The sequence below is a fragment of the Brassica napus genome, chromosome A8 (assembly GCF_020379485.1).
Source record: "Brassica napus cultivar Da-Ae chromosome A8, Da-Ae, whole genome shotgun sequence".
Taxonomy (NCBI): domain Eukaryota; kingdom Viridiplantae; phylum Streptophyta; class Magnoliopsida; order Brassicales; family Brassicaceae; genus Brassica; species Brassica napus.
This window is the reverse complement of record NC_063441.1, coordinates 20,141,447-20,153,901: the sequence shown is the minus strand read 5'-3', so window position 1 is coordinate 20,153,901 and position 12,455 is coordinate 20,141,447. Positions and strand designations below refer to the sequence as shown.

General features: G+C 34.6%; 3 protein-coding genes and 1 long non-coding RNA gene across 5 annotated transcripts; 2 read left to right on the top strand and 2 right to left on the bottom strand.

Annotated features, from left to right (window-relative positions):
• Window positions 1-644: 644 nt before the first annotated feature.
• On the top strand, window positions 645-2,473 carry LOC106361969. 2 transcript variants are annotated; one of them, XM_013801782.3, is made up of 4 exons: window positions 645-961; window positions 1,187-1,366; window positions 1,521-2,174; window positions 2,257-2,473. In XM_013801782.3, exons 1-4 carry the CDS (start codon window positions 947-949, stop codon window positions 2,314-2,316), a joined length of 909 nt encoding a protein of 302 aa, XP_013657236.2. In that variant the 5' UTR covers window positions 645-946; the 3' UTR covers window positions 2,317-2,473. The 2 variants fall into 2 exon arrangements, with proteins under 2 accessions (XP_013657236.2, XP_013657237.2); XM_013801783.3 differs by having other exon boundaries at window positions 652-961; window positions 1,190-1,366.
• Window positions 2,474-3,818: 1,345 nt separating this feature from the next.
• Window positions 3,819-4,682, top strand: LOC125577159. The gene is made up of 2 exons (XR_007315477.1): window positions 3,819-3,928; window positions 4,267-4,682. It is a non-coding gene; the product is annotated as an uncharacterized LOC125577159 (long non-coding RNA).
• Window positions 4,683-5,564: 882 nt separating this feature from the next.
• On the bottom strand, window positions 5,565-9,572 carry LOC106431826. The gene has a single exon (XM_013872650.3). The coding sequence runs from the start codon at window positions 6,814-6,816 to the stop codon at window positions 6,145-6,147; it is 672 nt and encodes a 223-aa protein (XP_013728104.3). The 5' UTR covers window positions 6,817-9,572; the 3' UTR covers window positions 5,565-6,144.
• Window positions 9,573-9,794: 222 nt separating this feature from the next.
• On the bottom strand, window positions 9,795-11,389 carry LOC111199848 (two-component response regulator ARR7-like). The gene is made up of 5 exons (XM_022690314.2): window positions 10,871-11,389; window positions 10,713-10,789; window positions 10,433-10,510; window positions 10,255-10,325; window positions 9,795-10,158 (listed from the first exon to the last, which is right to left on the bottom strand). The coding sequence occupies exons 1-5, from the start codon at window positions 11,016-11,018 to the stop codon at window positions 9,909-9,911; spliced, it is 624 nt and encodes a 207-aa protein (XP_022546035.2). The 5' UTR covers window positions 11,019-11,389; the 3' UTR covers window positions 9,795-9,908.
• Between the last annotated feature and the right edge of the window lie 1,066 nt (window positions 11,390-12,455).

The window sequence follows — 12,455 nt, the reverse complement described above, 5'->3', positions numbered from 1 at the left end:
AACCAATTTTTAACCGTCTAAACCGGATAAAATTTGGACTATTGGACTTATTTTGAAACCCAGTTGCAAGCTATGAAAATAACTCTGACCGCCTATTTTCATCAGCTTTCATTCTTATACTTTACCGATGTGGAACTTTACTTCATGTGTGTTTTTAGTTATAAAAAATTTGTTTAAAATTAAATATGACATATCCGATGTTCAAACACATAACCTTATACACCATAGTCATCTTCAAACACCACCGCATATTTAGTTGTTTATGCATATATTATTGTCTATATAAACATACTTTAATAAAAAAATAAAATAAGACATTCACTTATGCTAACAATTAACTTTTGTTAAACTAATAAATATAATTTTCAATAATAACATATAAAAACCTATTACATTCTAATATATTTATATTATATATTTAATTCAAATATTTTAATAAATAAAATAATAATTAAAACTAATTCCCATTAATCCCTAATTTTTTGGTAATTCGATAGGTTTGGAATCGTTGTCTGACTAGCGCCTAGCATAATTCTGACCAAGGATTTTAATAAATGGTTTCTAGTATGTACATACGAAAAATAATATATACTTTATAGAATTTTGTTTGGTTTTCTGGTTTTTTTCTTCTTTTCATTGGAAAAAATATAGCAACGGGCAAACCGGGAAACCGCATCGTCGTTTTACAGAAAGTGTAAAGAGAAGGACGAGAGAAGTTGGGGGTTCCCGTAAAAGGGGTAAGAAAGTAATTAAGATCTCTTTCAGTTCCTAACAGACAGATTCTGGAAAGCAAAAGGCAACAAACAAAACACAAAGGGGAGAAAGAAAAAAAACACCAAACCACCTTTTTTCTTTTTCATTCGTTCCTTTCTTCTTCTTCGCGACTTCTGTCGGGGACAAAAAAAAAAAAAAAAACCTCTCCGCAACCGCATTCTCAGAAGACCTAATGACTGACCCAGAGGTAAAAAAATCCAATCTTTAAACCCTAACTCTCCGCCGAATTGAAAAAAAAAAAAACAAAAGTTTTCTACTTTCTCTGTTTCTCTCTTACAAAGGATTGTTATTGTCTCTGATTTCGTTTATGGATTCATGTGTTTTGATCTGAATCAGTGTTTTCGGATGTGGGTTTTGTCCTGTCTTTTCTGGGTTGTTTGCAATTTGAATTGGTTCATTTTTGTTTATTTAGCAGAGATTAACCGCATTGAAGAAGGCTTACGCGGATACGATACTGAACACGGCCAAGGAAGCGGCGGCACGTGTGATGGTTTCGGAGAGGAGGGCTCGTGGGTATCAGCAGGAGCTTGTGGCGGTTAGAGACGAGGCTCTTCGTACTTGTCTAAGGCTTAAGCAGATGTATGATTCCAAGGTAATAGTTACAATGCTTAATCTTTATTGTTTTATTGAGTTCTTGCTTTTTTGTCATTTCTGAGCTTTAATTAGATCCTTGATAGTGTTTTGTTTTGCTGCATTGAAAGTGTCATTGAGAATGGTTTCTCTTATGTACTTAATTGATAATAAAGGTCAAAGAGGCAGAGATGATGTCTTTAAGCAAGCAGCAAAAGATTGAAGAACTTGAAGCTCAACTCGGAGAAGCTGAAGATATAGTTGGAGAGCTAAGGATGGAGCTGCGAGAGTCTCGATACCAGCTTGAGAAATTGATAAATAGTCATCAAAGCAACGAGGAGGAAAACAAGCCAATAAATGAAGTGGTTTCTTTAGCGTGTGAGGACTCTAGTAACCACGAGAGAACGGTTGTGGCTAGTGGGATCATCAAACCACATTCGAGCGACAGAGATATGAGTATCAACAGGTGTTCTTATAAAGAGAATAAAGATCCTTGCAACCATACTCTTCCTTCCATACTGACCAGACGCAGAGATGCTGATGCGTTAGAAAAAGGAGATTGTCCTAATGCGGAAGAGAAGGAGCTACTGACTACATCTTTGTCGCCTTCAGAGAAAGAGTATGTCCAGTTCACAGTCAAGAGGAAGCGTAAGAAGGATGAAAGAAGCGGCAGCATTAGCCCTGAAGGAGGAAGCTCCTCCTCGCAAGAAGACGATGAGAGCAGAAACAGAAGACAAAAGACTGGAGAGAAAGACAATGTGTACTTGGACTCCTTCAACACTGAATCATCATCTCGTGATAGTCGTCGTGTTGCTCAGGTCGCTCGTCAGGTTAGTAAATCTAAACTTAATGTTTGTTTCTTCTAGCTGTGACAGCAATGTTTTGACCATCTATTCTTTGTTGGCGGCGCAGCTTTTACCATTCACAGAGAAGATACTGTCGCAGGAGAACCAAAGTGATGATGTTTCTTGAGTCGCAAGTAATCATGGAAGGTCCTATTCTATCATCAGTTGCATTTGATCTCTCTGAATGGTTGATTAGCGAAGTTAGCTGAAGTAGTAAGATTGTTAACATCAATACACATTGTCAGCTTATAGACTAATGGAAAAGGCTAGTTTTGAGTCGTTTATTTAGATTCCTTTAAGCATTCGTTTTGCTCGGTTGCTTGGGGAGAGAGAACTTGAAGAAGCTTCCTCAATAAACGAAACATACTAATGTTACAGTAATATGTAACCTTCCGGCCAAGCTTTCACAAGATGGTTGATGATTAGTAAAAATAAATAAAATAAAGAAGCAAATCAAAAGAATTCATTGTTGTTCACGAACACAAGGTTTGGCCAGCAGGGCCGGGCCTGATACAAAGCATATCAATTGTCAAGCATGTGCTTCTAACTTTAAAATATTTACTTAAGGGACAATAAGTATCAAAAAAACTCTGATAGCAGTGCTGGTAATGATTCATTTTAGAGTTATACATGTTGCAAGTTCGAAACCAAGTGCTTCATTTATATTTTCCTAACAATTTTTTTTTTTAAAATGGGCCAAAATTATTGTGACAGCTTGAGGGCCAGTCAAAGTCAATCCCGGCTCTGTTGACCAGTGACCACAGAAACACGCTTTAGAGTATGAAATGTTTGTGTATATTATTATAACACAACAGAGAAATTGTGTAGCTAATTTTGTGGCTAACTACAGTTTTTTTTTTGTTGTTGTAAATATAGGGTCAAAAGATAACAAATATGTTGGATTGTAAATGTGGGGTCAAAGTAAACAAATATGTGAAACTAAATACGTCTTTTGGAAATAAAAAGATATAAATATATGGTAAAAAAGAAAAAAATGTGAGAAACCAAATAAATCTGTCATAAATAAATTTTCGGTCAAAATGTTTTTGGGATAAAATTTTTGAAAATAATAAATACTAGAGTTAAACATGCGCACTTGCACGGGTATATTTTATCTTTAAAAGTAATATTTAAAACATAAAATAATTTATAAAAATATATGTTATATATTAAATTCAGTTTTTGTATATAATATTAGTTTGAAAATTTTATATTTAGTGATGGAAATTTTTTTTAATGAAATTTTACTATTCATATATTATTATCCACTTGTTATTTTTTTTATTTAAAAATGTAACAGCACATTAAAAAGTTAATCCCAAAATATTTAGATATTAACCTTATTTACATTAATCCCAAAATTAATAATATATTTAGGTTAATTTGGTAAGTTACTAATTAAATGGTCTAACTGTGACTCTTATATAAGAAACAAATTTGTGGAGTCAATATGTGGTTAAATGAAACAAATCTATGAAAAAAAGAAAAAAAATGTCTGTAAAAAATAAGTCAATATGTGATTAAAAGAAAGAAATATTTGGGACACTAAATTCATTATACTTTAAAATTTTTGGTCACCTATATATTCTATAACTTTTCATAGTCTCTTCATTTCAAAGATCTATCAGTATTCTATTCAATATACTAGAAGCAAAAAAATAATAGAGAAAAAGCAAAGATGGCTAAAGCGACTTCTTCACTTGTTGTCCCCATCATCTTCCTTGTGATGTTTCTTTCAGGTGTACATTTATCTAATGTTTTATTCAAAATAATATATTCAACATTTTCTATCACAAAAATTACTTTATTTTCTGTTCAAATCTATGGTACATACTTCAAATGTTGTAGATTTTTAATTTATTGTTATATTAGCCTTAACTATATTTACTATTTGTGGTTTACTCATAGAAATATTCGAAAATGATTAACTGTATTTTTTCTTCATTAGCTAATATATGATCTTATGTTATAGTTCCGGGTTTTGATATCTCTCAAATCTGAACAACTTATTAAGCAAAAAAAAAAGTCTGAACAAATTTTATTTACTTAAAGTTAAAACCGACCTTGCATGATATAGTTTCGCAGAATATGGGGGGACGAACATGTGTGGCGGTTATTGGAACGAATTGCGTGAATTGCAGAATCAAGTGCTACAACAATTATGGAAATCTTGCAACTGCCTACTGTGATCGCTCGGGAGGTAGTCCTCAGTACTATAGATGTCAATGTACCTTTCCTTGCGGGCCTCCAAAGCATTTGAACCAAAACAAAGTATTTTAAAATGATATCTTCTTCAAAATGTATAAGCATGAATCCTAAGTTAAAATATCACAATTTATAGTTGCTACAGTTATCATTATATAATAATTTTATTTCAGATTGGACCCAAAGCTAAAATTCGTTTTCCTTGGATGTTATTGTGGGTGGTTTATTCAATCTGAAATTTAATTTAATTTTATAAAATAATAGATCATCTATTATTTAAACATAAAATTTACAATGCACTTTCAAATCCAGTTTTATTCAACTTGTAATTTAAAATATACAAGATTTGCACCCACGCAAAGATTGAAAATATTTTTAAACAAAATCTAATTTATTAGTTTAAAATCTATTTTATTTAATGATAGAAGTTGTCATTTAAATTTTGGATTCTTTCATAAATGTTACAATAATATAACAGACTACTTAAGAAATGTAAACTAACTACTTAAACTAGTTGACAAAAAGAACTACTTAAACTAAACCAACCTTGCTAATATAACTAAACCAATGTCATATTAAACTACCATCAGTTATCTATTAATAGAATAACAATACAAAATTAAATGATTATTAGTCTAATCAATACACGACTCTGCTTATAATAGGTGATATTACACTTTTGGACCTATTCAAAACATCCCTTATATATTGATTGAGGATCTTTTAGATAGTTATAACTTAAATTTTGTAAAAATTAAAAAGAATCCCATCCTACGTAGCATCATGTGGGCTGACCAGTGGGACAACAGCGGCACCGCCGTCGTCAGAAGCGGTGGAGGTGGCACTGCCTCGAACTCATACACCGCTAAGTACAAGGAGAAATTTGGACATGGACTAGATAAGACAAAAGCTGTGGCTTTTTCGGGTTTTAAAAAGCTTAAGACTGGCTCTGCAGTTGGTTTTCGTTGGGTCAAGGACAAGTATAACAAAACCACTAACAAATATTGAACATTAAACATTTTCATTCTCCTTGTATATTTTGAAACTATTCATTCACTTGGCTTTTTTATATACATGTTTTTTAATTTGATTTTTTTTGTTCTTGTAAATTTGAAGTGCTCACCTTCTAATTCCTTTTATAATCAAACATATATTATAGTAATTATTACAAACAACAACGTGTTACAACTTTTTAAATGTTTTTCTACTAATATATAAAGGATATACTATATAATAAACCACTTAGTGTTTGAATCATTTTCAATCATATTTATGGTTTGGAGAATTTTTGAGAAACACCTTGAAATTATCATAAAATCAAGTGTGTTTTTTGTTCTAAATATACCATTAATATTAGTAAAAAGGTGTCTTTGTTAGTTCTATCAAAATTGTAGAATAACGAATTTAAAACCCTAGTTTATGTGTAAAGGAAGCATGGTTAACATAATTTAGGTGATGGAGGCAAAACCTTAGCTAACAATTTCAGTTGATGTTCCTCATCTTACGACAAGACTCATCTAAAAAATGAATGAGCTTTGCCCTTAAGTTCACTTAACCAAAATATTTTTTTATGAGCATCATGGTTGACAAAAGCCGAAGAACAGTGGATGCATTCCATTATATTAAGCGAAATCGAATCAAGTGCATAGTTTTACGGGAAGAAAAAAAGCGAAAATATGAAAACATGTAACAGTGTTTTATTTTTGTCAACATACTTTATGAAAATTGAATAACCTAATTTTCAATATCTTCAATGATGCTCACGAGGCAACTCGAAACGACACAATGGACAAATGTGATTGGTCTCGAACCAGTGTCCGATACATGCATCATCAAATTCATGTCCACAGGGTAACTCGACAACATTGACTCCACTCTTAAACTCTTCCAAACAAATAGTGCAACTGTCAATGGCAAGAGAGTCACATTTGTTGTATATTTTCTTGGTTAAGGACTTGATGGCGAGCTTGCTTGCTGCCCTGATTGGAATATTACTATTGGTCGCCTCATCATCATCATCATCATCATCCTCAAATTCATCAACTGAAGGAGGAAGAGGAGGAGGAGAACGCCAAACACGAAAAGTAAACCACAGAGACACAGCACAATCTCTGCTATAATCACTTGAGGAAATCACTTCAATGAAACAATGATAGGCTTCTTGGGTCAACAAAAGCAAATTATCTTCTTGAGGGAAAGCAGCTTCCATGAATAGCTCATCTAGTTCTTGTATTTTGTTGGCAAGTCCTTGCCGTTCGATGACGTCCTCCGCCGACAACGTAAACGAGAATGTTGTTTCAGAATCTTCCATGTCCTCGTGCCATGTGACCATGGTTGCGCATGCTTTGAATGTGCCAGCATCCGAGGCTGAAGGGTTACGGTCGATCTCATGCCTGAAATACAAGTCGCCTCTGGATCTCATAATGAAAAACGATATCTATAGTTTCTTAGGGTTTTTGCTTTGTTCTGTTTGATTGCAGTGATGAATTGTAGAGTTTAATACGGGCGGGGTATTTATAGGGGTACAATACCAATTTCTTAGTCTAGGAGGATCTTTGAAACCTAATTTATTTAGGTTTTGTTGTTACTTTCCTTTTTGTTGATATAATTTCCGTTTAATTTTGACTATATAAGTTTTTTTTCCAACTACTTTGCTTTTCTCATAACTTCTCAAACCTTTTAGAAAGTCAATTTTCCTTTTATGATCATCGACACTATTAAAACATGACTGCTATTTTGAAAATGCTCTTACTTTGTATGTTATATTACTTTTTGTATCATTGTAATTTAGTTATTCATCTAAAAATTCTTCAAATTCTGTCATATGCGATATATTCTCATAAATCTTATATCCTCCCAATCTTTTGTTTTAATCCTCCAAAATATATTCTCGCTATATTATATACAATTGATATTATGGTTCAATATAAAAGTGAAAACAAATAAGAACTGTTTTGTTTTCGACCGATTTCGTTTGTTTTAGTTAATCTTCTTGCATGAAATTTCACAATTTTACAACGCTCTTATAATTTACTCCAAAATTAAAATATTGCATCTCTCTTATAATTCAGTTAATGTGGATTACTTTAAAAAATCCGCATTTATATCATATATTTTTGTCCGTAATTAAGCATATAATAATCAATATGGATTACTCAAGATATTCTCGCATTTATATTTGCTGATAGTTAACCATATTTTTTTTTGCTAAAAATGTAAATATCATTTCGAAAAATGAACAAGAGGTTTTACAGACTGTTGTTAACAAATTGTAGAACCTAGGATAATTGATTCCACGGCAAAAAAAGATAAAAACATGGAAACAAACGATAATCAGTAATTCTCCAAACTTCAACTTGTAAGCATCCACCTAGAGAATTAGCGATAAAGACTGTATTCCCGGAGAAGAGGTTCGACCAAGGCTAACACATACAAGAACACTAGGAGGGTGCTAACCGATTGCGAACACATAGGAAGCTGATTCAAATGGCAGCAAAAACGAAGGACCAAGATGGGACTAACGCCAAGACAACACAAGCTAACGGGGCTTAATAGCAGGAGCTCACTCGCAAAGAAGAGCCGCATCTCCACTTCAGAATAACGATCACCTGAGCTTAATAGCAGGAACTCACAAGAAGAAGGAGTCGCATCTCCACTCGGAACCAGAAACGATCACCCGAGCTTAATAGCAGGAACTCACAAACAAAGAGGAGTCGCATCTCCTCTCAGAACCAGAAACAAGGAAGCTTAATAGCAGGAGCCCACAAATAAAGGAAAGCCGCATCTCCACACACCGAAGCCTTACTACATCCTCCTACAGCTCAACAAACTAAACAGCAAACCACAACCAAGAAACCCGCAGATGCCGCAACAATAGTAACGAGACCACCAGGCTTACACAACATCTCCACAGACCGACACAAAGTCAGCAAGGAAGCGACTACTCTCAAAAAGCTATACAAAAGCGGGTTGAAGTCACAGCCGCACCACTGATAAGAAAACTCCGGGACCTACAATGGAAGAGAAAGAGAGTAACCTGACGATCAAAATCGCCACTGGGATGGCAACACTCAACAACGCCGCCACCGGTGAAGTGAAGGTCTCCTCATGACCGTAGAAACCCAAACTCAACCGCACGTTACGCCTCTGAGAACCAGAGAAACGAATCATCTTCCAACCGCCGAGACCGTGCCTGCAAAGTACCAGGTCAGAGGCACGGAACCGAGGCCAGTAGACCCAAAGTAAACCTGAAGAGAAGCCTCGAAAATCTCAATCAGGTCTTCCTACACGAAGAAACCGAGAACTGAAGAAATCCAAAGGCAGAGGAAGGTCTTCGACTAGCCGACGCTAGAGCCATAGACGACTCCACGTGCCTTTACCAGCCAGAGAACCCCCCACGCGCCGTCGACAGAGACACACCAGCCAACACACGAAACCAAGGTAGCCACTGAGACGCGCCACCGGAGAATAGACCCCGACACCCACCTTGGGTGGAGTCAAGAGAAGCTCCATAGCCAAGACGCCAAGGCGAGGATACCGCAAACGAACCACCACCCCACTCCGACTACAAACCCGAGGAACAGATCCGAGAAGAGGAAGCTCCTTAGCTCACGTGCTGCCACTTCTGGAAAAGACGACCGAACAAGCAGATCTAGATCTACAAAACCGCCGAACCAATCTTTCCCCACCCTAAGAGCCGACTCAACCTCCTTCACCTGCCTCACCTCCTCGCCGTGCCTCCAGGAACCTGCAACTGCCGTACCTCAGATCTGGCCGGATCTAGGGCTTGGAAGAGCGAACCCCACAAGAACAAGCATATCGGAAGGTAGCTAGGAGATGGAAGAGAAGCAAAAAAGAAAAATAGGAAAGGAGAAGGGCGACTCCGGTAGCGGCGAACCACCGGAGTCGGTGACGGAGATTTAAATAAGTTTCGATCAGAGAACGTTTTTTGGAGAGCTTTTTGATTTTTTTTTTAGACTTTTTTCTTTAAAACATTAGTTAACCATATTATAATGCTCCTTCCTCTAGTTTTCTCTTCTCTCCATCTTATCATTCTCCCTTCAGCTCAGTGGTATGTTTGTGAGATGATGAAGGTTATTCCGAAAGTGGAACCTTGAATAGCATAACGAAGCAGCTTCCGAGACTATGCCTTAGAAGGAATCTCCATGTAACTTTCTTTGGGAGAGCAAGACTAAGTTCTCAGGTATCTGATCAACTACATGAGAGAGATGTATTAAGATAGTATAAAATGCCATACACAGTCAATGTGTATCTGATCAAGATCACAAAGTTCTCAGGTATCTGATCATCTACATGAGAGAAATGGCATACACAGTCAATGTGTAGTACACCAAAACCTCGCCAGAATCTGGAGGAAGTAGTTGAGTCCTTACAAGATAATAAAACCAGAAACACAGTCTTTGTATTGACCACAAAACAAAAAGGCATGAACAAAAAAACTTAGTTGTGGAATATTAACAGACAATGCTAGCTAAGGCCTTGGCTCTATGTATTTCAAATAAAAGGAGAAAAAATGTCAGATTCTGACTTCATTCGTTTTGAAGATGGAAAGTCCTTGACAGAGGAATAATCATGACTTGATGATGGTGATGTATCAACATCTTCTCCAAGCTTTCTCTTGTTAGAATGGCTCAAGGTTCTGTGGTCTTCTGCTTCATTTCTCATTATAAGTTGTTTTATTCGCTTTACATCTGCAAGCTTCACCGGTTTTAAAAGGAAATCCTCTGCTCCTTCCTTCAAACATCTGAAAAAATAGAGAAGATAAGTCACTTAGTTTATATCACAGGGTAGATAAAATATGATCTACTTTGTATTGTTACACATTTACAGAATCACTTACTGTTCTATACGAGTTAAGATGTTCTCAGATGACATGATCACTACGGGTATTTCTCTGAATGTAGAAGATTCCTGCACATTATCAATATATACTTGTATCAACATTGGAGAACATTTATTCAAGTTTTTTTTCTCATACGTGAAAAATCAAAATCTATTACTAATTAATTAATTATTACCTTAATCTTCTTGAGAAGATCATATCCTGTTAGTCCTGGCATTGAGTAATCAGTCACTATCAAATTCACCTTCAAATCCTGTAATAAGAAAGATCACACATAACTATTAATAAATAACTTCAACAACAACAAAATATCAGACCTAAGTCACCTAACAAACTAATTACTAAATAGTCTTTTTATTTTATTTATTTTTTCAGACAAGAAGCAAGAGCAAAAGTTGCATAGGGTCTCTCTTTCTTTCCTTAGAGGATTTCTCAGTAACCAAAAAGATCTGTACCTTAAGATCAGAAGCTCCTGTGTTTCCATCTAAGCCAAGATACTGCAAAGCCCTAGTCCCACTCTCTACAGTCGTCACTGAAATAAAAACAGAAACTATTAGGCAAAGAGATAAAAACAGAGAAACATAAAATTGTTGTGGTGCTGTGTATAGTTTACCTTTGCAAGAAGAGATTCTTAGCAACCTCTCGATGACTTTACGATCCACAATACTATCGTCGACAGCTAGAACATGTAGGTCAGGCGAACTAACAGTCAGATCTCCGCCGGTGGGAACCTCCATCCTCATGACCTCACCAACAGCCATTTCTCTCTAACTCAGAAAAGAATGAAGACTGGTTTTTAAAGAAAACGAGGAAGAAGAAGCTTTGGTTTAAAGAGAAAGAAAAAAACTTCAGAAATCAATGTGATGTGATGGAGGAAGAAGGGGAAAAAAGTGACATTGATATAAAAGGTGGGGTTGCAGTAGAGAGATACGGAAGATCAGATGTTGCTGGTGAGATCTTTGAAGAGGAAACAAAATCTTAAGTTGGGTCAAGTGTCAGAAAAAAAACACATGTAATAGTAAATCTTTTATGTCTTGAAGGTCAAAATCTTTGGGCACCGAATCTTTTTTAAGATTTCAAAGATCTTTGTTTGGTCTGTTTCTTTCAATCCGACAGCGACCACTCTCTCTCTCTTGACCTGGAATTTTCCTCCTTCTTTCAGTAATTACCTCTCACAAGATTATCTTCGTTTTTCATTTTATTTCTATATTAGTAAGATGTTATTGTATATTCAGACTATTCAGTCCCCTAAGTTCGACCAATTAATCTAATCCATTCAAAAATAATCACTTAGAGAGGTAATCTCTTTCTTTGATAAAAAAATAGAGAAGTGATCTTTGCATTCAAATATAGATATTGCATTGATGCTCTACTAAATTCCAATACACTTAGTGACAGGATAACTTTAAACTATGCTCAAGTTATAAGTATTATGTTGATATATTCTGGTAGTTTTGTTGATTCTTTATTTATTTTGATACATTATTAGTTTATTAGTACTACATAATGTCAAGTTTCTCTGAATAAAGAAATTGTTTTCGACAAAATGGTCAATTCATTAACTGTTGCATCGTTTTCAGTTAAGTTCCTCTATTTTAAATTGATTTTTATGTAGTAAATGCACTCTGTTTAGTGGACCATTGTGTGATTTGTGAATCTCATTTGCTTTTGGACAAAATCTTGAGATAAAATAAAAAGGGAAAACTGTTTTTTTAGAGCAAAAAAATAGTAACTATGTCCCTTTAGACTAATCTATATTTTGTGTCATATTTTCCTATAATATCCTTTAATATTTATGAAAATAATTTTAATAAATAGTTTTACAAACAAAAAAAATTTGGAAAAATAGTAACATTTGTTAAAATACCTATATGAACTTAATGGTATATTTTCCAGTTATAAAAAAGTTAAAATTATAAATTTCAGATTATGTTCTAAAAAAAGTAGAAATGACATTCTACGAAGTAGAAAACGAAATCTACTTTTTTCATTGAATCTACAATGTTTAGAATACGTGATCTACGTAAATAGGAGTATTCTACAAATATGTAGAATACACATTCCGCGCTTAACCTACCATTCTAAAGTTCTTAGAAATCAAAATCTACACATTAATCTAATTCTAAAACATGTAGAAACCGACTTCTACAGATTTACTATAAATCTAAAACATGTAGAAATCAAATTCTAAAAATTAC